This window comes from Tauraco erythrolophus, chromosome 4 (assembly GCF_009769465.1).
Source record: "Tauraco erythrolophus isolate bTauEry1 chromosome 4, bTauEry1.pri, whole genome shotgun sequence".
In the NCBI taxonomy this organism is placed as follows: domain Eukaryota; kingdom Metazoa; phylum Chordata; class Aves; order Musophagiformes; family Musophagidae; genus Tauraco; species Tauraco erythrolophus.
Window position 1 is genome coordinate 74,425,732 of NC_141468.1, and position 22,028 is coordinate 74,447,759.

The 22,028-nt window shown below is 46.9% G+C and overlaps 1 protein-coding gene across 1 annotated transcript in view; it reads left to right on the forward strand.

The window, feature by feature from the left end:
- The first annotated feature begins 6,774 nt into the window (after positions 1 to 6,774).
- Positions 6,775 to 22,028, forward strand: part of LOC104378189 (protein mono-ADP-ribosyltransferase PARP12-like) — a 36,676-nt gene continuing 21,422 nt past the window's right edge. The window contains exons 1-3 of the mRNA XM_086610757.1: positions 6,775 to 7,061; positions 8,921 to 9,053; positions 19,103 to 19,355. Of these exons, the coding sequence (XP_086466883.1) occupies positions 6,775 to 7,061; positions 8,921 to 9,053; positions 19,103 to 19,355 (673 nt within the window). The remainder of the gene's footprint in view (positions 7,062 to 8,920; positions 9,054 to 19,102; positions 19,356 to 22,028) is intronic.

Here is a 22,028-nt window from a genome sequence, read left to right on the forward strand (position 1 = left end):
AGGACTCATGTTTATAGGATGTGGCATTGTCTGTCGTTCCTTGTCAAACCTATGGTCAGAACATCAGTTGAAGCTGCAGAAAGTCCATTGCCTGTGTAATTAATACATCCCCTGGACATCATGAGTTCCTCCAGAATAGCTTCTTCAACACAAGTACTCCCCATAGTGGGCAGCAATAGAGAAAAGAGGAGTTTTCATCATTAGTGACTGTAAAGGAATTCAGATTTTATAAATAGCAATAAACGGGGAAAAAAAAATGAACTAGGAAAACCTGTAGAGAACTGCTAGCCTGGAGAAAACTGAACAGATGAATGAAAAGAATGGTTGGTATGCCATACACAAAACAAGGTTTCTACAGACAGCTATTAAAATTTTCTTCCACCATGAAGCTAATGAAAACAGTGACTGGAAATAGTTCAAAAGCAAGCCGGAGATTTCTGATCAGCCTTCCCCATGAATTTGCACAGTCTTTGCTGATGAAGCAAGATTCTGCAGAGGTTGTAGGACTGGGCCCCATGGCAAAGGGATAGGATTTTATAACTAACCCTGGGTAAGGGTGACTCCCCACCCACTAGGGAAAGGCTGGAGTGATTTAGTGCCAGGCTTGGCTGGTCTGCAAAAGAAGCCACTAATCTGGGACTTCCAGCTAGTATGACCGGGGGGTGGCTGTAAACATGTCAAAATTGGTTTTGGTGGTTGCTGACTCCGCTAACATGCATACACTGCATACATACACGTATACATGGCCAGCCACACAAACCACAGACACTCAGAGCACTTACACGAGCACAGATCACACCAATGGCCTCAATCTGTTCTGCTCTCTGGCTGAGCAAGATGGACATCTGTGGAGAAACCTTTTGGCTACTGCAGCATCCTGTGAAAGTTCTTTCGTCCAAATACTGTTTCATAGATTAGCTTATCCCCTAGCTGCTTCCACGCTTCTGAGCTAAAGGGGGTGTTGAGGTCGGTCAGGCATTCATGCTCTGCCGCCCAATCTAACAGCTCACAGAGAGCTTCATCACTTATTTTAGCCCCTGCGACTGTCATTGCAGGTTTGAGAATGGAAAACATCATGCTTTCTTTTGTGGAGCTTTGTCCCATCATTCTAATTTGCAGTTCGTCCCTTGGAGCCCCGTGTACGGAAGCATGTACCTTCAGATCTTAGTTGCGGCTGGATCACGTCGGGGTCACCAGTTGTCGCAGCTGGAAGGCTTCAGGTGGCTCCAAGCAGACCAATGTTCTAATGCAAAAGCTTTAGGCTCTACTCTAAGGAAGGCCCACACTCCTCCAAGGCTCAGGAGGAAATGTCTCACCCTTAGGAGTAAACGCCCTGCCTTAAATAGTCAGGAGTCACATGGTTTGCTAGATGGGTCAAGGCTATTGGTCACTTGACCATCCATCTCCCAGAGTGATTGGCTGAATGCTACAGCACCTGTTTCAAGGTAACTTTCCCAGTGTAACGAGCTACAGGTGTTTCTTAGTTAGCCTGCATAGGGAAAGAACTTTCACAGGATGCTGCAGCAGCCAAAAGGTTTCTCCACAGATATCCGCTAGTGGGAATATATAAATATACATGCATATACATATGTACAAGGTGGATCCCTGCAGCAACTAGGCTCAGACACTCAGTCTGCCCAGTAGCTGCTCCCGGATCACAGGCTCCCCAGTTGGTAAGACCTGGGCATACAAGCCCCCAAGGCACAGCCCCACTCCAGTTGCCGGTACAGACAGTCACACACACACACTGGCTGTAATTTTCCTGGTCCCATAGTTGATCCCCCTGTGCTCTCTCCCCTAGAGACAAACAGGTGCCCTCATACCCAGAGCCGGTCCCTGGAGATCCGCTCGCCCCTGGCTTTCAGGCCACTTCACCTGTGAGATGCCGGCACACACTCACTCGCACAGCTGCACTCACTCCAGTCGCTGGCTACCCCTTTATTTCTTCATGCTTGTTCCTCTCCTAAACTTCTCATAATAATCACGCAGCTTCTTGTGCAATGTCGAACTGCTTTTTCCCTGCATCCCACCTCTTTTTCATCCTGCTCCTTTTCCTCTGTGAACAGCTGCCTGGGAGGGGCATCTCTCCCCAGCCAGTCCCACACTCTGACTCACTCCAGCAAGGGACCTGCTCAGGGTCACAGCTACAATTTACAGTGGTGCCAGTGCCAGCCTCAGCCCAGTCCCCGTGCAGGGGACAAACCTGGTCTGAACTGATTGCAGTTACTGGGGGGGAAGGTGAGGGCAGCCATGTCAGGTGAGAAGAGAGCTTCCACCTCCCACCAGATAAGCTTTTATCACATAACCTAACATTTTCCATAGAACAAAAAAATCAAAATGGTTTTAAAATCCTCAGGCAAAGGTATCACTAGCTATCAAGCAGACAGCACAGAACTTGGGGAGGGTTGTGTGAGAAATGGAGCCGGGACAAGAAAGCAAAGGTCCCAGCCTGTTCTGCAAAATTCTGTTAGAAAAAGTCTGGGCAAACCCAAACTGTTCTTTGATTCTATGAAAACCAGAACAAGAGCAATAGTTGGTTGTGTGGGAGAGAATAACTATAAGGTGAGCCACAGCCGAGACCTGAAAGAGGGGTCTCAAGAAGTAGAATGGGGCTGATGGTGAGAGAAACTGAACGAGCCACATGCAGGAAAAGAGGGGAAGTCAGATTGGAAGAGTCATTCCCGGAGTGTTTCTGTGCACTTCAGCCATCTCCAGAGGGTCAGAACTGCTGATGTGCTCAGAGCTAGCAGGCAAGCCAGGCTGTGCGTGCTATTTAGAGCAGGAATAGCCTCTCCTTCACATACAGCAGAGTGGTTCCACAAGATCCAGGACAAGTTTGGACTGCAGACACATCAAGCAAGGCAAATGTTTTTTCAAAATCAAGCTGCATCCAGTTAAGCTGCAGAAGTTGTGTTTCAGCGTGCCCTCATTTCACTCAGTTCTCCCACTTTTATTCACATTCAGCCAATTTATTCAACTTCATTCACACTGTCAAACCCCAAACTCACAAACACCGAGATGTGACGGGTCTGGCCAGGACCCATGCTGTGTGCAGTGCAAAGGGAGACGGGCACTAACTATCGCACCCTTATGGCATCTCCTCAGTTATTCTTTATTGGCAGTGGCAAACTGCCTTGGACCAGTCTTCTATGCCCAATAGTGAGTGTGAAAGCTAGTGGGACCCAGCAGTCACTACGGTGGCACTCCTGTGCTTCACAGTCTGGCTACTTCTGCCTCTACACACTTTAGGCAATTCACTTGCCCATTTTTTGTGTTTCTTCATTTTGATTTTCCAAGACTATGGCTGCCTCCATAGTCTTGGATCAACAGGACTCCTCCTGTTGGATCAACAGGGCAAAAAAATGGCACTTGTGATGTGCTGTATCTTCCTGCCATGTCCAACTGTCAGATAGTAGGGTCTTCTGCAGATAAGTTGTCTATGCTCCATACAGAGCACAGGTCTTCCAGGCTTGAAAGAAACATCATATTTCTCAATTTTACTGCCTTAAACTGTGCCTTTGGTTATCAACACAGGCCATTTTTTCAACCTTTGTTCTGCTGTTTATTCTAGTGCTTACACACACCCATTTCCTTTCATACTTCACTCATAACAATCAATATTGCAGTTTCAAGGCTCTGAAAGGTGACTCAGCTTCCTAAGGAGTCAGGTGAATACCAGAGCCAGGGCAAAGAAGGAGATATTACAGCTGGAAGTAGGGGACAGCAGAAAGAAAGATGTTCAAGGATTACATTTTTAGCAGCAGCAAGAGATTACATCAACACAGCCACTTTTTCAGTGGTTTCTAACTTCAAGCAAATGGCTTGATATTTAGGGTTGGATGACTCACTGTCCTGTGAAAAGAACACCAGTTTGGGACTGCTCGATACAGTGATCTGCTCTGCCTCACACAGTTGTCCTTTTTCACATAAATGGGTTCTGTTTGAAGTTGGGAAGGAAGTATTCAGGGCATTTGTATTTGCAAAAAATTGTACCAACAAACAGAATAAACTCAGTAGTGTTTCCTTGTTTGCTTTCACTCAGGACTGATCCGAAACCCTTCTTAAGAGTATTTAAGTGTAGAACAGAACGTGCTTGCCAAGATCATATTCGCAGCTTCTTTCTGCTCGCAGTGCTTCACTTTACTTTCTCGCTCCTTGCTGTTAAAACTGTCCCAACAAAGTATCCATTGTGCTGGTTTTGGCTGGGATAGAGTTAATTTTCTTCATAGTAGCTAGTACGGGGCTGTGTTTTGGATTTGTGCTGAAAACAGTGTTGGTAACACAGGGATGTTTTAATTACTGCTGAGCAGTGCTTACACAGAGCCAAGGCCTTCTCTGCTCCTCACCCCACCCCACCAGCTAGGAGGCTGGGGGTGAACAAGAAGTTGGGAGGAGACACAGCTGGGACAGCTGACCCCAACTGACCAAAGGGATATCTCATAGCCTATGACATCATGCTCAGCATATAAAGCTGGAGGAAGAAGAAGGAAGGGAGGATGTTTGGAGTGATGGTGTTTGTCTTCCCGAGTAACCGTCACACGTGATGGAGCTCTGCTTTCCTGGAGTTGGCTGAACACCTGCCTGCTGATAGGAAGGAGTGAAGGAATTCCTTGTTTTGCTTTGCTTGTGTGTGCAGCTTTTGCTTTACCTATTAAACTGTCTTGATCTCAATGCATGAGTTTTCTCACTTTTACCCTTCTGATTCTCTCCCCTGTCTCACCAGGGGGACAGTGAGCAAGCGGCTGCATAGGACTTAGTTGCCAGCCGGGGTTAAACCACGACACCAGTAAAGCTCCTCTGCCTACATAGTTCAGATTTCTGAGTGGATTAATGCACAATGCATTTTCACTGGAACTGGCTGAAAACCAGAAGACAAATAAGTATAAAGAAATGGCTGAAAGGTCTGATTATGATTTACTGTTTGGAGTTGGCAATACATTGCTGACTCACTGTTTTAATTATTTTCCACCTTATCAGTCTGTCTTGAAACTACATTGAGTATGGATCTGACTTTTATCATCCTCGACAACCTCTTGACAACCTGAGAATGCAGGTATGCATGCCTAGAACATAAACTAGCCCAAATCTTTCTAAAGCTAGAACTGATGTGGTAAACTCCTCCTTCTACCTCTCCTTTTCTATTAATTTCTTTAAATTAGTTCATTTGTTCAAGTATAATAGCAAGAGGGCAAATATGGGAAAATCTGCTCAGTGAAAAGATCTTTGCCTATTCTCTTCAAGAAAGAAAGAAAGCAAATCAACAGACTGTACCATCTTGGTCTTGTTCCTCGAGGCGGTTCTCCTTGTGTGACCCGAACAGCCATTGTTCATACAGCGACTGTAGTGATTTTCACATCCCTTTCAGATTAGTCAGTAGCACTGGGCAACACAGGCTGGCATTCACTTCCGAGGTTAACTTCCTGATCCAGAGGGGGTAGTCGATACTTACTGTTTCTTAAGCTTCCATTGTCAAAATTTGAATATGAAAACTCATCTCAAATGGATTTAGTACTCAGCCCTCTCCCCATCTTTCCGATTCTCTGCTTGCCACGCTGCTCCCCAGTCCCAGAGACCCTCCCCAGCCCTGCTTCAGCGTTAACAGGCACCAGTCGCTTCTGACTTCACACCCTCTGACACGACACCTGCTGCTCCAGCCAGTGTTGATCAGCAGCTGACTGCCAAGCTGGAAGAAAGAAAAGTAATGGCATTCCTACATAAATACTAGAATTATTTGGGCGTGCTAAGTTTTTCTCCTACATTATAGGCTTAATGCTCTGAACTACGTTTGTGTTAGTGTTATGTATATACAGGCAGAGTGATCAGAAGAAGAGCTGGGAGGCAAGGAAATCCTTCAGTGGATGCTGGTGCTCTGCTCTGCATATGTGCTGTGGGAGGGACTAGCTGGGATCCATATTTGATATATAGGGACTGATAACAATACTATATACAGAATTTCATCCAGGTGGCAGCTCATTACCAATCCAAACACAAAGAAAAGAGGGAAGGGAAGGGAAGGGAAGGGTTGGGTTATAAATATGACTTTAGGCTAAGATAAAGAACACTAACCCTTAATCACTATGTACGGACAAGGACACATTGTACATCTTTGAGTGCGGTAAATCCCAGATAGCAGTTGGGAGTACACTGTAAATCTTTGCGCATGGTTAGGAGTATGGTTCCAAGATAAGAAAGTGACGGACTGGAGCCAGCTGGAAGGTGGGAAGGTCACACTGATGAAGCCTCCTAACTTCATCCACGGTGAAAAGTTCATGCTGATGAAGACTCCTGACTTCATCCACATCGACCCTAGGATGAACCCCAGGACCAACTGCGCATGACTGGTGGGAGGGGGGGTGAGGTGGGCTTATGTAAATAACTTCCCAGGAGTAATTGTAATATCTCCTCCCTGTCCCCGAAATCATAATGAATAGATAAAAACACATAGTATAAATGCTCGGATATCCTGCTGAAGGGCACGCACGTTTGTGGTGGAGCGATCTCCCGTGCCTCCAGCGCTGAATAAACATACCTACTCTGTAATTCTGATTATAGAGCCTTATTCCGCACGAAGAGAAGAGAAGAGAAGACGCCACACCTCTTTTCATCACTTTTCGCATGATTTGCCTCCCGAGAGGTTTTCCGTCGCGGTTTCCGGACTCTCCGCGGCCCCCGGCCCCGCCCGCCGCCGAGCCCGCCCGCCTACTTCGGTTTCGATTCCCCTCCGCTCCCGGCGCGTCCCGCCCCGCCGCGGCCGGCCGAGGGGAACGGAGAACCATGAGCGACCCGGCGGTGTGCTGCTTCCTCACCAAGACCCTGTGCGCCCAGGGCGGGCGGCTGGGGCTGCCGGAGCTCCGGCAGCACGTCGGTCTGTCGGAGCGACAACTGGAAGAGACGCTGTCGGCGGCGGGTCCTCAGCGGTTCCTGGTGCTGCGGGACGGCGGCGGCGCGGCGGTCGTGGCCGTGTCGGCCGTGCGGCTCTGCGTCCGCCAGGAGTGCCGGGGCTGCGAGCGGCTGCACCTCTGCAAGCTGCACCTCATGGGCAAGTGCAACCTGGGGCCCAGGTGAGCGCGGGGCGACGCTGGCGCCGGCCGCCCTCGGGGAGGGCAGGGGAGGGGAGGGGAGGGTCCCGCCGCACGCCCCCGGCCCCGCCGCGCCTCTCCTCTCCCCGGAACGTTCCGCCGCCGAGACTGGCCCGGGGCGGCTCGGCGGCTGCTTCGCGGCCGCTCCCGTCCCTCGGCTGCGCCGGCCGCCCCGTCCCGCCCCGCTCCGTCCCGTTCCGCGCCGCCGGGGGTGCCGCTCCTGCCTCGGCTCCCCGCCGCGGTGCAGCCTCGTAGCGGGCGTTTCTTGCTCACGGAGGACTCCTTTGCTGTTCTCGCCGGTTTGGTAAAAGCCCGAAGCGAGCGCGGGAGGTTACGGTTTTCTGGAGCCTGGTGTTCTTTGTTCGTATTACGATTTTTTGTTAAAGCCGCTTGTCTGCCCCAGCCATCCTCCAGCCCACTGGCGTCGGGATGAAAGGCTTTACAAATATTTCTCTAGTAAGAAAAAGCAAAGCGCTAGCTTGCCGTCTGGTTTTAATCTAGAAAGTTACAAACGCTTAATTTTTCTTTAAGTCACTGCTCCGCTTACAGCCCTTTCTGTAAGAGGCTGTGTTTGATTTCCCGTGTACATCAGTACCGTTTCCTGGAAGTATGGAGGACGCCACAGGAGGGGTAGGCCTGGCAGCCTCTCTCTAGGCACGAGTGGGCCAAAGGTGGTACCTCGTTTGAAAAAATAGCAATAAGGAAAACAAAAAACAAACGCAGAAGTGAAATCCAGAAGCTTTTCAGTGACAGTCAATGGCAACAGTGAGCTCTGATGGAAGAATTTGCAGGTTAAGTCCCCAAGCCCCAGGTCTTGTGCTGTTGCAAGGTTAGTAACATGCTGGTACCCCGCTAGATTCTTTCTCTTCTGCCCCGGGAAAGTAGCTCAGAGCGCTCTCGAATCTGAAGACCATGGAGGGGAAAGGCCGTGTCTGTTTCAGAACGATACTAGCAAAGTGTTAGGATGCTAAGATTTTCTTGCCGTTTCTCACTTTACTGACGGTACGATAAGCTTCCATGTGATTTATTGTTAGAAGTGCCTTCAAGTGTGTGTAGGCAGTCGTGCTGGATGACTCCATGTGAACTAAAATGTGGAAGGAGGTGATTCCCTTCGTAATAGTAAGCCATTCCGTCCTCTCAATAGCACTAACTATTTAAAATCACTTTTATATGTGTTAATAAAGCAGACGATATGCCTTTTGTGGGAGGAAGGTTGATTAAAATGAGGGGGCAGAAATACTGCTAGGTGGACCACGTGGATCAAGATGGAGAATATTTTTTAACTGGTAAGGTAATCCCTTCCAACCCAAACTATTCTATGATTCTATTCTAACTTTCTTGTTATTTTTTTTAACTTTCCAGCCAGCAAAGATAACAAATTGTGTTGTTTTCAGCTTCATTATGTCTTTGTTCTTAATTCTCATACTCTTGCATCATTCTTTACATACCATCTCTGGGACAACAACCTTTTACGTTCACAAAATCAAGAGTGTTGCAACTTCTGCTGTTGATTAAAAATCAGCTTTCCCTCTAGCTGTTCAGGTTGTGTGACTTGACTTGCCTCTTAGAAAGTGTGGGGTAGACAGTCTTGCCTTCAAATCTGTGCTACTAGCTTTCTCAGAAATGGTCTGGCCACATTGATATTTAAAATGGGGATAAGAATGCTACTGTATTTCACAGTTATTATGCTGTTTGGTCAATTCTCTAGCTAATTACAGAGACCATCTAAATGTTCATGGAGACTTTTGCCAAACTGCCTTTCTCTCTGTGGCTTTTCCCAAGTATGTTATCTGAGGTTCTTCTTTAAGTAAACATTGGTATTTCTGTGCATTCTCTTGCAGATTTTGTAAGTACTCACACGACATCATCAATGCTGAGAACAAAAAAGTTCTAAAGACTCATGAGTGTTCTGGCCTCGATGAGAATGAGCTGCGAGTCCTGCTTCTCCAAAATGACCCTTTCCTCCTCCCTGATGTGAGTTGTACCGATTTCTTGAGAGCAGCTTTTGTTAATTAGGAATGGGAGAGGGCAAGAGAGAAGGTGGAGTTCTGATCTCAATTTCAAGCTGTTGAGATGTGTAACAGAAATATTAAGATTAGTCTGAATGAAGTATGAATGGGAATGGCTCTGTGTGAAAGCACCAGAAGAAACAACATAGAACAAGTGTTGTGAAAGTGCTGTGTACTTATAGCAAAAAAAACCCCAACAACCAGCAATAAAACTGTTAAACACTGGAGGAGTGTGTTGCTTACATAAATACCAGAAGGTTTGCACCTTGATAAGGCCATGTCATCTATGACTTGTCAGCAGAAGGTCTGCCCTCTGACAACAGGAAGCAGAAAGCAAGGCTAATGCCTGTTTTGGGATGACAGGATAGCCATAAAGTTACTCAAAATAAGCAAATAAAAAGTCAGCAACTTCACCAGAGACTTATAGACAGTGAGGTAAGCAAGACAGAGGTGAAAGACCACAATAACTGTATGTGCTTACAGGATAAAAGGCCTGACCAAAAACAGTTTATTGGCTCTTCTTCAAGAGATGATGGAGACTAGGAAGCGAAGGCCCCTTTCCTTTTCCAGCCTACACAGGCCTGCACATTTTGGTGCTTGAGGATATAGAGGAGTGAGGAAAATCTATGAGAAAATGACTAAATAACTGCAGTCAGCTTTGTGTACAATCTGCTCCTTCCAAAGAGCACTGAGTTTTTGTGTGTTCTTTTTCTACAAATCAACGGTTTTTGTCCGGTTTGTATGCAAGTCATTGATTTTGTCAAATTCGGCCGAACAATCCATTCTGGTTCTGCATGTGTGTAATAAGGGCACTGCCATCTTCCAGGTACGACTGTTTCAAAGCCAACAATATCCTGTTCTGGCTACTGTTGTTCCTGGTTAAGAAATTACCAGAGTACTGCCTGTTACCCTTGTTGTTAGGAGGTTGTAGTCTCCACAGATCTGTTGGCATAACAGTTCTATTGTTTTCTTTTTATTGCCTGCTGTGACGGTGCTGGGCTTTGACAAAATAGATTTTTTTTTCTCTTTTTTCTTTTTTTGGAGTGTTTTAAAATATGTCGTGCTGCCAGATTCAAGGAGTGTGGTGGTGATGAGTTAAGGAGGATTAATAATATCTTTGTCTCACTCCGCTGCATCTGAAACTGAAGTGTTTCTTGTTTAATTACTCCCAGTAATGAGCAGATAGTAGTAACCATTGTTGATTCGTATTACTCTTCAGCTCTTACCTATAGATCTGTTCAGTCCTCACTGCTGGTAGGCATCATTAATTACCTCTAATTGAGCACCTTAACTCCAATTATGGAGTGAAATAGAAGAAACAATGGAAAATAGTGATCAGTGCGGGCCATTCATAAACTTGAGAGCTGGGGAGAGGAGTGTGAAAGCCAACTTGGCCGTTTCTTGCTCAGAAATGCTGTCTGTGTGTGTGTGCTGACAAATGTCATGTGTGAAGCTCTTAAGCAAGAGGAAACTTTGGTCTTCTGTGACCTGAACTGGGGTACAGGGGAAGAAAAACACAACAGCACGCCAAAATCAGAGGTTTTTACACTTTCCCTCACCTTCTCTCTGACTTTCTGTTTTTCTGTTCTTGGCAAATGCAAGAGGCAGTGTGCTTTCTTGATGTAACTAAGTAGTGGATTCTTTATTTAGCTGAGGCAGCACTTTGTTCTGGTTGGGTGGTTTATTCTTTTGCTCCCATGTAAAAGTTTAATCTTGCATACTAATGTTATCTTTTAATGCAACTTCCTCTAGACGCTCTACAAAATTGCTCTCGACTGGATTCAGTGTCTTTAAAGCTCTGGGAGCTTTGCTTTGTGACTTAAGTGGCTGGTATCTCCACTACCCTAAAGTGATATTTTGTGTAAAGGATGTTTGTATTTTTAGTACTGTCTCAGCTTTTACCTGATTTGGTATTTAGTTGCCTTTTTTTCCCCCCCTTTCCCCTCCCCCAAGTCTTTTGAGCAGGAGGATATAAGCACAAAAGCAATTCCTGTGCTCTGCCCCCTGAAACCAGTGTCTGACATAAGTCTACACTTTTTTTGGTAGTTCTTAAACCAGCTTCAGACTGCTTGACAGACTGTGCTCTCTGCTTCTGGAGTAGAAAGTTTCTAGAAAGGGCAGGATACTGAAGTTAGAGAGGAAAGATTGAGTTGGGGAAAGGCCTATTAAGAAAGCAGTGATTTAAAGTTTTTCTAGAAACATCCAGAAAACTATATTACCCCTTTGAAACAAGAGACTACTGTAGAAGTTTGTATTACAGCCCTTAGTTTGTGATTGTCTGTCTTTGGTGGATGTTGGACTAACTGTTTCCAGCTCAGTAACTTGAACAATTATCACTGAAGCGAGCTGCTCCGGAGCCGGCCTGATCTGGAACAGAGCAGCAGATCTTGGCATACAGGGGCTTTTCCTGAGGCAGGGAAATGCCAGGGAAGCGAAGAGATCCCCCGGGAGCTGGCAGCTCTCGTGGTAGACGCTGATGTGACCTGGGTGCTGCCAGAGCAATGGCAGCCACCCCACACCTACAAAAATCAGCCTAGGGAGTGCTGGTGACCAGGAGCGCCGCAAACAGAGCGGGCAAACAGAGCGTACCGCGGCAGTCGGGGCACGGAGCGGCAGTTTGCACGGCAGTTTGTGCAGAAGGGCATGCGGGAAGGGCGTAGTCACCCTGCCAGCTCAAGAGGTGAGTTCAGTTGGTGGCCATCACTCTCTCAGAAGGAGCTTAGCTGTTTTATCCACCCAGCAGAAAGCTAAGTCCTCTGCACTTGGCAGAATGGATATGGCAACCCAGACAGAGCTCCAATGAAAACATGCAGCCGTCCAGCTCTCAGGCTGCAGAGAGTGCCAGAGCCATTCACTGGTAACGGATGGCAGTAGTGAGAACATCTATGTGAGGTGTAACCAGATGGACGACCTGCTCAGCTTGGTGGCAGAGCTGCGAGAGGAAGTAGAAAAGTTAAGGAGCGTCAGAGAGTCTGAGAAGGAAACAGACTGGTGGTGTCATGCTGTGCCCAAGCTGAGACAGAAACAGGAACAGCCACCAGAAAAACCCAAGACCAAGGGAATCCTATATCCTCCCACCACGAGGCAGAAGGTAGTAGCTTAAAGGACAGGAGGGAATGGAGGCAAGTCCGTGCTCGGGGCAGCAGGCATACTCGCTCCTTGCCCACCTTGCCTTCCCAGGTGCCGCTGTATAACAAATGTGAGGCTCTGGATGTGGAAGGCCTGTCGATGGATGATGGTCCATCTACACCAGAGGTGTTGCTATGGTCAGAAAGGCCTACCCCATATATCTCGGCCACCTCCACGAGGAAGAAAAGATGGGTTATAGTTGTAGGTGGCTCTCTTCTGAGAGGAACAGAGGGTCCGATATGCCAGACAGACCCTCCTCTTAGGGAAGTCTGCTGCCTCCCTGGGGCCCCAGTTAAAGGACATTGATAGGAAACTTCCTAGCCTGGTGCAGCCTTTGGACTATTACCCATTACTGCTGTTCCATGTGGGTGGTAAAGAAGCTGCAACGCATAGTCCAAGGGTGATCAAAAGAGACTTCAGGGCTCTGGGGTGGTTGGTAAGGGAATCTGGAGTACAGGTTATTTTCTTCCTCTATCCTTCGAGTTGCAGGCAGCAACATTGGAAGAAACAGACAAGCCCAGTCTATTAATACGTGGCTCTGTGGCAGATGTCATCACCACAATTTTGGATTTTTGATAATGGGATTGCCTACACAGCACCAGGCTTGCTCGTACCAGATGGGATTCGCCTTTCTTGAAGGGGAATGAGGGTCTTTGCTCATGAGCCAGCAGGTCTCATTGGCAGGGCTTTAAACTAGACTTGAAGGAGGGAGGGGGATGATATCAAGCTTGATCAAGACAAGCTGAGAGCACCTGAAGAGCAGCAGAAAGGAATTCCAGCCACTCCAGCTGGTATGTCAGCTTCATCGGGAGCCCAACTTAAATGCCTCTACGCAAATGCACGCAGCATGGGGAATAAGCAAGAGCAGTTAGAAACGTGTGCGTGCCTGCAGGGCTTTGATCTTATTGGCATCATGGAGACGTGGAATGAATCGTATGACTGGAGTGTTGGAATGGAAGGATATAGGCTCTTTAGGAAGGACAGGCAGGGATGACAAGGAGGAGGTGTCACCATTTATGTCAAGGACCAGCTGGAGTGCATGGCGATCCACCTGGGGGTGGATGAGGAGCTGACCGAGAGCTTATGGGCCAGGGTTAAAGGAAGGGCAGGGACAGATCATATTATAGTGTGGGTCTGCTACAGGTCACCTGACGATGAAGATCGAGTGGATGAGGCCCTCTATAGACATATAGGAGCAGCCTGACATTCACAAGCTCTGGTCGTCATGGGGGATTTCAATCACCCCGGTATCTGTTGGAGGGACAACACAGCAGGGCATAAGCAATCCAGGAGGTTCCTGAAATGCATTAATGATTGTTGCTCACCAGCCTGGGCTGCGGCACCAGGGACGCTGTTGCATCTTCCGCAGCCAGGAGGAAATGGTCTGCCTCTTGTAGGCAGGATAGGTACCTTGAGTTGATTAATTAGTAGTTCATTATCTTCAACTCAATCCAGCTGGCTAATAATGACTGGTTGCCATAATTCCCCCTTTTTGTTTTACCTTTTTTTTTTGTTTTCACGAAGGCTTTATGGTGAGCAGAGACCCGGCCCATTCATCCAACTCCAGCACGCTTCCCTCCCGCGAATACCACGTCGGGGCTTGCGGCTTTACCTTCTTCTCCGAAGGACTCTCGCTCGAGCTCCCGGCTCCGGCTCTTTTGGCTCGGGCTCCTTTGCAGCCAGGGCTCTCGGCTCGGCGAGGGAGTCGGGGCTTCCCAGGGTCTCATGGATGTATCACGTCGGGGTCACTAGTTGTTGCTCACCAGCCTGGGCTGCGGCACCAGGGACGCTGTTGCATCTTCCGCAGCCAGGAGGAAATGGCCTGCCTCTTGTAGGCAGGGATAGGTACCTTGAGTTGATTAATTAGTAGTTCATTATCTTCAACTCAATCCAGCTGGCTAATAATGACTGGTTGCCATAAATGATAACTTCCTTCTCCAAGTGATAGAGCAACCAAGGAGGAGAGGTGTTATGCTGGACCTTGTTCTCACCAAGAAGGAGGAGCTGGTGGGGAACGTGAAGCTCAAGGGCAGCCTTGGCTGTAGTGACCATGAAACAGCGGAGTTCAAGATCCTTAGGGCGGCAAGGAAGCTGCCCACTGTAGGAGAAGATCAGGTTTGAGACCATCTGAGGAATCTGAAGGTGCACAAGTCCATGGGACCTGATGAGATGCATCCATGGGTCCTGAGGGAGCTGACGTATGAAGTTGATAAGCTGCTGTCCATCATATTTGAGAAGTCATGGCAGTCTGGTGAAGTTCCCACTGACTGGAAAAGGGGAAACATAACCCCCATTTTTAAAAAGGTAAAAAAAGGAAGACCCAGGGGACTACAGGCCAGTCAGTCTCACTTCTGTGCCTGGCAAGATAATGGAGCAGATCCTCCTGGAAACTATGCTAAGGCATGTGGGGAAGAAAGGAGGTGATTGGTGACAGCCAACATGGCTTCACTAAGCATAAATTGTGCCTGACAAATTTGGTGGCCTTCTACAATGGGATTATAGCATTGGTGGATAAGGGAAGAGCAATTGATGTTGTCTACCTGGACTTGTGCAAAGCATTTGATGTCGTTGTCTCAAAATTGTAGAGACATGGATTTGACAGATGGACCTCAGTGGATAAGTAATTGGCTGGATGGTCGCACAATTGTGAGTTGTAGTCAACAGCTTGATGTCCAAGTGGAGACCAGTGATGAGTGGTGTTCCTCAGGGGTCAGTATTGGGGCCGGAGCTGTTTAACACCTTTGTGGAGACATGGACAGTGGGATTTAGTGCACCATCAGCATGTTTGTTGATGACACCAAGCTGTGTGGTGCAGTCTACACACTGGAGGGAAGGGATGCCATCCAGAGGGACCTTGACAGGCTGGAGAGGTGGGCCTGTGCGAATCTAATGAAGTTCAACAAGGCCAAGTGCAAGGTCCTGCACGTGGGTGGGGGCAATCCCAAGCACAAGTACAGGCTGGGCGGAGAATGGACTGAGAGCAGCCCTGAGGAGAAGGACTTGGGAGTGCTGGTTGATGAGAAGCTCAACATGAGCTGGCAATGTGTGCCTGCAGCCCAGAAAGCCAACCGTATCCTGGGCTGCATCAAAAGGAGTGTGGCCAGCAGGTCGAGGGAGGGGATTCTGCCCCTCTACTCTGCTCCCATGAGACCCCACCTGCAGTACTGTGTTCAGCTCTGGGGCCCCCAACATAAGAAGGACATGGACATGTTGGAGCAGGCCCAGAGGATGGCCACAAAGATGATGCGAAGGCTGGAGGACATTTCCTGTGAAGACAGGCTGAGAGAGTTGGGGCTGTTCAGCCTGGATAAGAGAATCCAGGAATCTTTTATGCGGTCTTCCAGTACCTAAAGGGGACCTCCAAGAAAGCTGGAGAGAGACTTTTGACAAGGGTGTGTAGTGATAGGAAAAGGGGTAATGGCTTTAAACTGAAAGAGGGGAGATTTTGATTAGATCTAAGGAAGAAATTTTTTACAGTGAGGATGGTGAAACACTGGAACAGGTTGCCCAGAGAAATTGTGGCTGCCTCATCCCTGGAAATGTTTAAGGCCAAGTTGGATGAGGCTTTGAGCAACCTGATCTAGTGGAAGATGTCTCTGCCCATTTCAGGGGTTTTGGAACTAGATGATTTTTAAGGACCCAAACCATTCTATGTTCTCCACTTGGGGTGGAAAACAAATTGCATGTTTAAAGCTTTAAATTATTTTTCTTGTTAGGTAGGTTCTCAGATGAGGCATATATGTTTTAGATGAAGGTAACACTTTGAGCGGAATCAGGCTCTGAAAACACAGCTACATTCTTTAACTGAGGAAAATCATCAGATCATCCTTTGACAGTGGTGTAAGATTTCTTCAGTGGCTAGAGTTGCAAAGCATCTCCCACAAAACTGTTTGTCATTACCTAGGACTTGCATATGTTCTTGATACATAGATCTTAGAGTGCTCTGTAGATGATAAGTGTTCCTGCATTCGAATAAAGTTGGGGAAATGAAGGAGAGGAAAAGGAAGAGACTTACCCAAAATTCTGGAGTAGGTGAATAATTGCTTTACACTGGCAGGTGCTGGTGCTTTTGGATCTCACTAAGGAAGGCGCACGATTCTTAACATAAATAGCTGGTTACCACTAAAGGTTATAATGAGAAGAGATCTGTGTCCCTTCTGTGCTGTTGTGGGAACCGACAACAATACACTATCAGGCAGTCCTCTCTGTTAGGGCCATGGCTTGCTGTGCAGAATTCCCGTCCATGGTGAGGTTCAGCACCCTTGCTGTTCTTCATATCTTTATAGTATTTTTCTGAAAAAAAAAAAAATCCCAAACATAACAAACCCCAAAACAAAACCCAAACAAAAAAACCCCAAAGCTATTAGTCTTCTATCCATGTAAAAGTGATTGTTCTAGGTGGTACACTGAGAGCACCATGCTCTTATGCATCTCTCTAGGGACAAGCTCTTACAAACAGTACACACGGGTTGTATTGTTAAAGGCAGTGCATGCTAATGGCGTGGTATGTGTTCTGAATATGCAGCTGTCACCAGTGGTAACATGTGGGCCTCTGCAACCAAGGCCTACAGGTTACCTGCCTAGGTTTGCTAGAAGTTGCTGTCTCCTCATTATGATGTCTTCCACAGTGGCCCGCTACGTTAGCTGAAAATAGGTCCAAAATTAGTTTTCCAAAATTTGTTTTCCCAGTACAAGGGAGTGATGGAAGAGTTCAGCGAAGCGCCACCAAGATGATGAAGGGACTGGACCATTTCTTGCACGAGGACAGGCTGAGAGAGCTGGGTCTGTTTAGCCTGGAGAAGTAAAGGCTCAGGGGGATCTCATCAGTGTTTACAAACAGCTGAAGGGGAGGGTGTAAAGAGGACAGAGCCGGGCTTTTTTCAGTGGTGCCCAGGACCAGAGGTGATGGGCACAAACTGAAACACAGGAGGTTCCTCCTGAACATCAGGAAATGCTCTTTTACTCTGAGAGAGACTGAGCACTGGCACAGGTTGCCCAGAGAGGTTGTGGAGTCTTCCTGCTTGGAGATATTCAAAAGTTGTCTGGACACAGTCATGGTCAAACAGCTGTAGGTGGCCCTGCAGGGAAATCTCTGCTTGGGTGCTTGGATCACCTCCTCCCCTTCCTTCTTCTCACCTTGGTGTCTGCAGGGCTGTTTCTCACACTTGCCCCACCACCCCCCTTGCTACTGTGCAGCGTTTTGCCCTTTCCTAAATATGTTTTTCCAGAGGTGCCACCAGCTTGGCTGATGGGCTCAGCTGTGTCCTGCAGCAGACCTGCTGGAGCCAGCTGTGTCCAGCATGGGGCAGCCCCTGCCTTTTTCTCACAGTGGCCACCCCTGCTGCCAGCACCTTGCATGGGCACCCGACAGATTGTAACACTACTGATAACATTTTGGGATGGAGCTAAGCTTAAATATGTAAATAATAGCCTTAATTCCAAGGGACTAAATGGAATGTTGTGATATAGTTGCACAAACAGTGTGCAGGAAAGCATGTAGAAGTAAACTCTGCAAAATTTTTGGTAAAACTAAAATCCTGCAGAGCAGGCAGGAAGGGTATGTGATGGAAGCCTAATAATCTAGTAGAACAAGCAAAACCAGAACAAGTCCAGATCCCAGAAATAACTCATCAAAAGCAAATGAGAGCATTCTTTAGGGTGTGAGGGGTAGAAAAGCATAAAGCATCCACTATGACAGAGGGAAGATGGGGAAGAAAGAACACAACATCCTTTGGTTTCTGCTTCCCTCGGAGGCTAAGAACCATCAAGGATAGATAGTAGCCATCGGTGCTTGCTGAAATTACATCAGTTCTGTTTCTTTGTATGCTCCCACCTAATTTAGAGTAAGTTTGTGAAGGCTAATTAATGCCTTTGTGAAGGCATGATTCTGACTGATAGCGATGAGGAACTTGCCTTTAGCGATGGGTATCGTTAATAAGTATGAATCCATTAAGGAGTAGTTTTCAAGTTGAAAGTGGCCTGATTTTTCAGTCTTTTAAACACTGCCATCCCAGCAATCTCCAGTTCCCAAGTTGATGCATAAATCTATACGTATTCAATCGCAACACAGCAAAAATACTGTCTCTGTTGCTTGGAACAGGGGTTGGGAGGGGATCTGTGACAGTTCTGGTGTGATGTTGGGGCTGTCTGCCAGACAGCTGTGCGTCATCCTCAAAGCAGCTTTCTTGTTAACGGGCTGCTCTTCTGCGCTGCAGGAGCGGAAGTGTTGCTGTGGTGCTTGATGGGCAATATGAAGGAGTTTTTTGTGTGTGACTTGTTCCCTGGGTCCAATGTCATGCATATTGCTTTTTTTTGGTGAGCAGAGGTATGAAGAAGTGTGTTGCTTTATCCATATGTTCTCAAATCTCAAAGCATTCTTCTTAGTGTTTTTTGGTGCCAAAATCTCCATTGCAGAGTAGGCTTTACAAATAGGAAGTGCGAATGAAGTTCAGCTTTCATATCTCATTTGACACAGTATACACGTTTTTATGGAGACACTTGTTCTTTGTTATGATCTTGTTTTGGGTTTTCGTTTGTTTGTTTTTTTAAATAGAGTAACTGTAGATCAGTCAGTTGCTATGCAACCATCTTGCTTAGGAGTGCCAAAAATGAACGCTTGTTGGATTGGCTTTTCTTTTTCTTGGGGAAAAAAAACTCCGCACAACTCAAAATTGAAAATTTTGAGTTTTCAGCATGAGTCAGCTGAAAATGCCTGCTCTTCCATGCAAGAAATCTGTCCAGATTAAAGAAGTCACAATGAAGACATGACTTTTAGTCACCATTTTTCTGCTGTTAAAAGCTGCATGCCTATAGAACAAAGAAAAAATATTACTGATTCTAATGTGCTTTTCCGTTTCATATTATATCTATCCTCCCCGTTTCTAGGTCTGTCAATTTTACAACAGAAAACATGATACCTGCAGCCAGCAAAAAAACTGCAATAAGCTTCATGTTTGTCGGCACTTTCTCCAAGGGGAATGTAGATTTCTTCCGTGCAAGAGGTCCCATAACCTCCTGGATGCTCATGCATTGAGAGTGTTGAAAACTGAAGGCATTGATGTGAAAATAGCTTCAAACATCCAGGCTATATGTCATCACAAGCATGTGGAGTTCAACAAGGAACTGAAGGAGGGGAAAAGTAAGTTGTAAGTCAAGACTGAGTCATGTGGGAGGGAGAGCTGTGTGGCTATTGCCTACAAAACTGCATGCGAAATTGCTATCGAGTGGCTGCTGATAACTGACTGGCTGGGATTTGTAACTGTTGTTGCTGATCTGTTATATCGGCAGTGGAGTGCCGGTGGAAAATTATATCTATGTACTGTTCTGAACACATTGCTCCCTTCTTGGAAAGGAGACAGAGTTGTATCTGTGCATGTGATATCTTTTTCCTTGCCTTCTGTCCCTAGGGAGTGGATATAGCTTTGTCAGGAGAGCAGTTGTCTTGATATACTTTCTCGTGAGTGAGTAGGAACTCGTAAATCTCCTGTCTTCGTGGGCAAAAAGGGCCTTGGCTTTAAAGCGTGTCAGAGTCCAATACTCTCTGAACCGGTTCTTTTAAATATTCCACATATGGAAGGTGTAATGTTTAATATCAAATTTACTTATTTGAAGATAGTTGATGTTACATGGGTGTTGTGGATTAACTTTGGTGGGCAGCTAGGCACCACAGAGCCACTCTCACTTCCCCCTGACTCCCAGTGGGACAGGGGAAGAGAAATGAAAGAATAAAAGCAAGAAAACTTCGAGGTTAAGATGGAAAAAAAAAAAGCAAGCAAAGAGTAAGTAGAAGAAGAAAGAAGAAAACAAAGCAAAGCAAGTGATGCAAAGGCTATCACTTACCACCTCCCGCAAACAGGCTGATGTCCAGCCAATTCCTGAGCAAAAGATGGCTAACCATCCCAAAACTCCCTCTTTTCTCTTTTATTGCTGAGCATAAAAGTTATATGATACAGAATATTTCTTTGGTTAGTTTGGATCCTCTGCCCAGTTGTGTCCCCTCCCAACCTATTGTGTACCCCCCAATCTGTTCACTAGGGGGGCAGAGTGAGAAGCAGAGGCGGCCTTGATGCTGTGCAAACACTGTTCAGCCAAAGCTAAAGCATCAGTGTGTTATCAGCATTGTTTTGTCAAACATCTAAACCACAGCACTGTATGAGCTGCTATGAGGAAAATTAACTCTTCCTAGCCAGGCCCAGTACAACGAGATTTCTGATGTAGCAGAGTGATGCGGAATACACTGAAAACACAATACAAACGTGAAGTTACAAACATAGCAAATTAACAAAACAGAGCAATTGCAATACACAGTTCAATCACCATACCAACGTGATTCGCGTTACAGGTCTGCATAATACGCTCACCATCATGACGCTGGTGTCCCCACTCCACAGGAAGGAGTATGTGGGTTAAAGCCAGCTCAAGCCCATTGCTCTCTTCAAAATTATTTTGTTAGTTGTTTAGTTTTTATACCCCTGTGTTGGGCTGAACCCTGCATTCACTTCCCTTATGCTGGACTGCCTAACTCGAGGCGAAACATTTATACCACCAGTCCATCTGCTCAGCTGACATAGCCATTTAGCTACAACAAAAGCCACCCTCTGGTCCCCTTTTTGTTGAGGCAAAATCAGCTTCTTTGCAATAGCCGTGCGCAATCGCACCCTGTGTAACTCTTTGAGTAACAGTTTTATAACTAACCCTGGGTAAGGGTAACCCCCCACCCACTAGGGAAAGGCTGGAGTGATTTAGTGCCAGGCTTGGCTGATCTGCAAAAGAAGCTGCTAATCTGAGACTTTCTGCTAGTACAACCAGGGAGGTGGCTGAAAACTATGTCAAAATTGGTTTTGGTGGTTGCTGACTCTGCTAACCTTTTCAAGAAGTGTATGCTTTGCATGGCAGTGTGCTTACGTTTGCGGAAAGTTGAGATTGCTGAAAAGAAGTCCTTTCTTCTTTTAAAAAAGATAGTCTGTTTTGTTCTGAAGCATCAGCATTACCCAGACGTGTGCTGTTCTCCCTCCCACAAACCACCACACTACAACACGTGCAAGAAGAGTGGCAATTGGGTTGCTTCAGGCTTGAAGCTTAGTTGTGTCACAGACTACAGGAAGAAGGTGTGTCTGGGCTTTCTGGAAAGCTATTCGAGAAAATCCAGGCAACGTTAAGCAAGACCTCCAGGCAAGCCTAAGCCATGAGCAGTGCCAAAGGAGTGAAAGTAGCTTTGGAGTAAGAAGAAGGTGGCAGCAACAGATTCTTATGTCATGGGCTAGAGTGAGACCACGCTAAATGGATATATCTGAACAGAAAGGCACTGTCACTTGACCTCATTGTTCATAATTTTCCTTCTCCTCCAAGTAAGGAAGAGCATAAACGAACCCCTCACAACAACAGCACAGACTCCTGGCACAGGCGTAGACGAAGTCACTAGCCACACATCTTGATGTCATCCCTCTTCTAGGCATTTAGTTGGTCACAGGAAAAAATTTGGCTGGCTGAGTCCAAGGCCAGCTCCTTTGCTGACCAGAGGTGTGAAGAAAGCAGGACTTGAGGGCCTGCCCCTCCTTTTCCTTGGGAACTGCTTTTGAGCTGAAGCTTTACTGCCAGCCCCTTCTGGTGCTACACTGCAGCTGGGCAGCAGCTACAGCTGTGCTCAGTCTCAGACCTTCACTGGTCTGGCCCCAATCTGGACCCAGCAGCTCTGCTTTCCAGCTTGACCTCAGACCTGCCCCCTCACCTGTGCTGAGCTGTATCTGACCTTGATTGCTGTCTCCAGCCCTGATCCCGACCCAGGCTTGCCACTCTGCATTGGGGCTCCCTG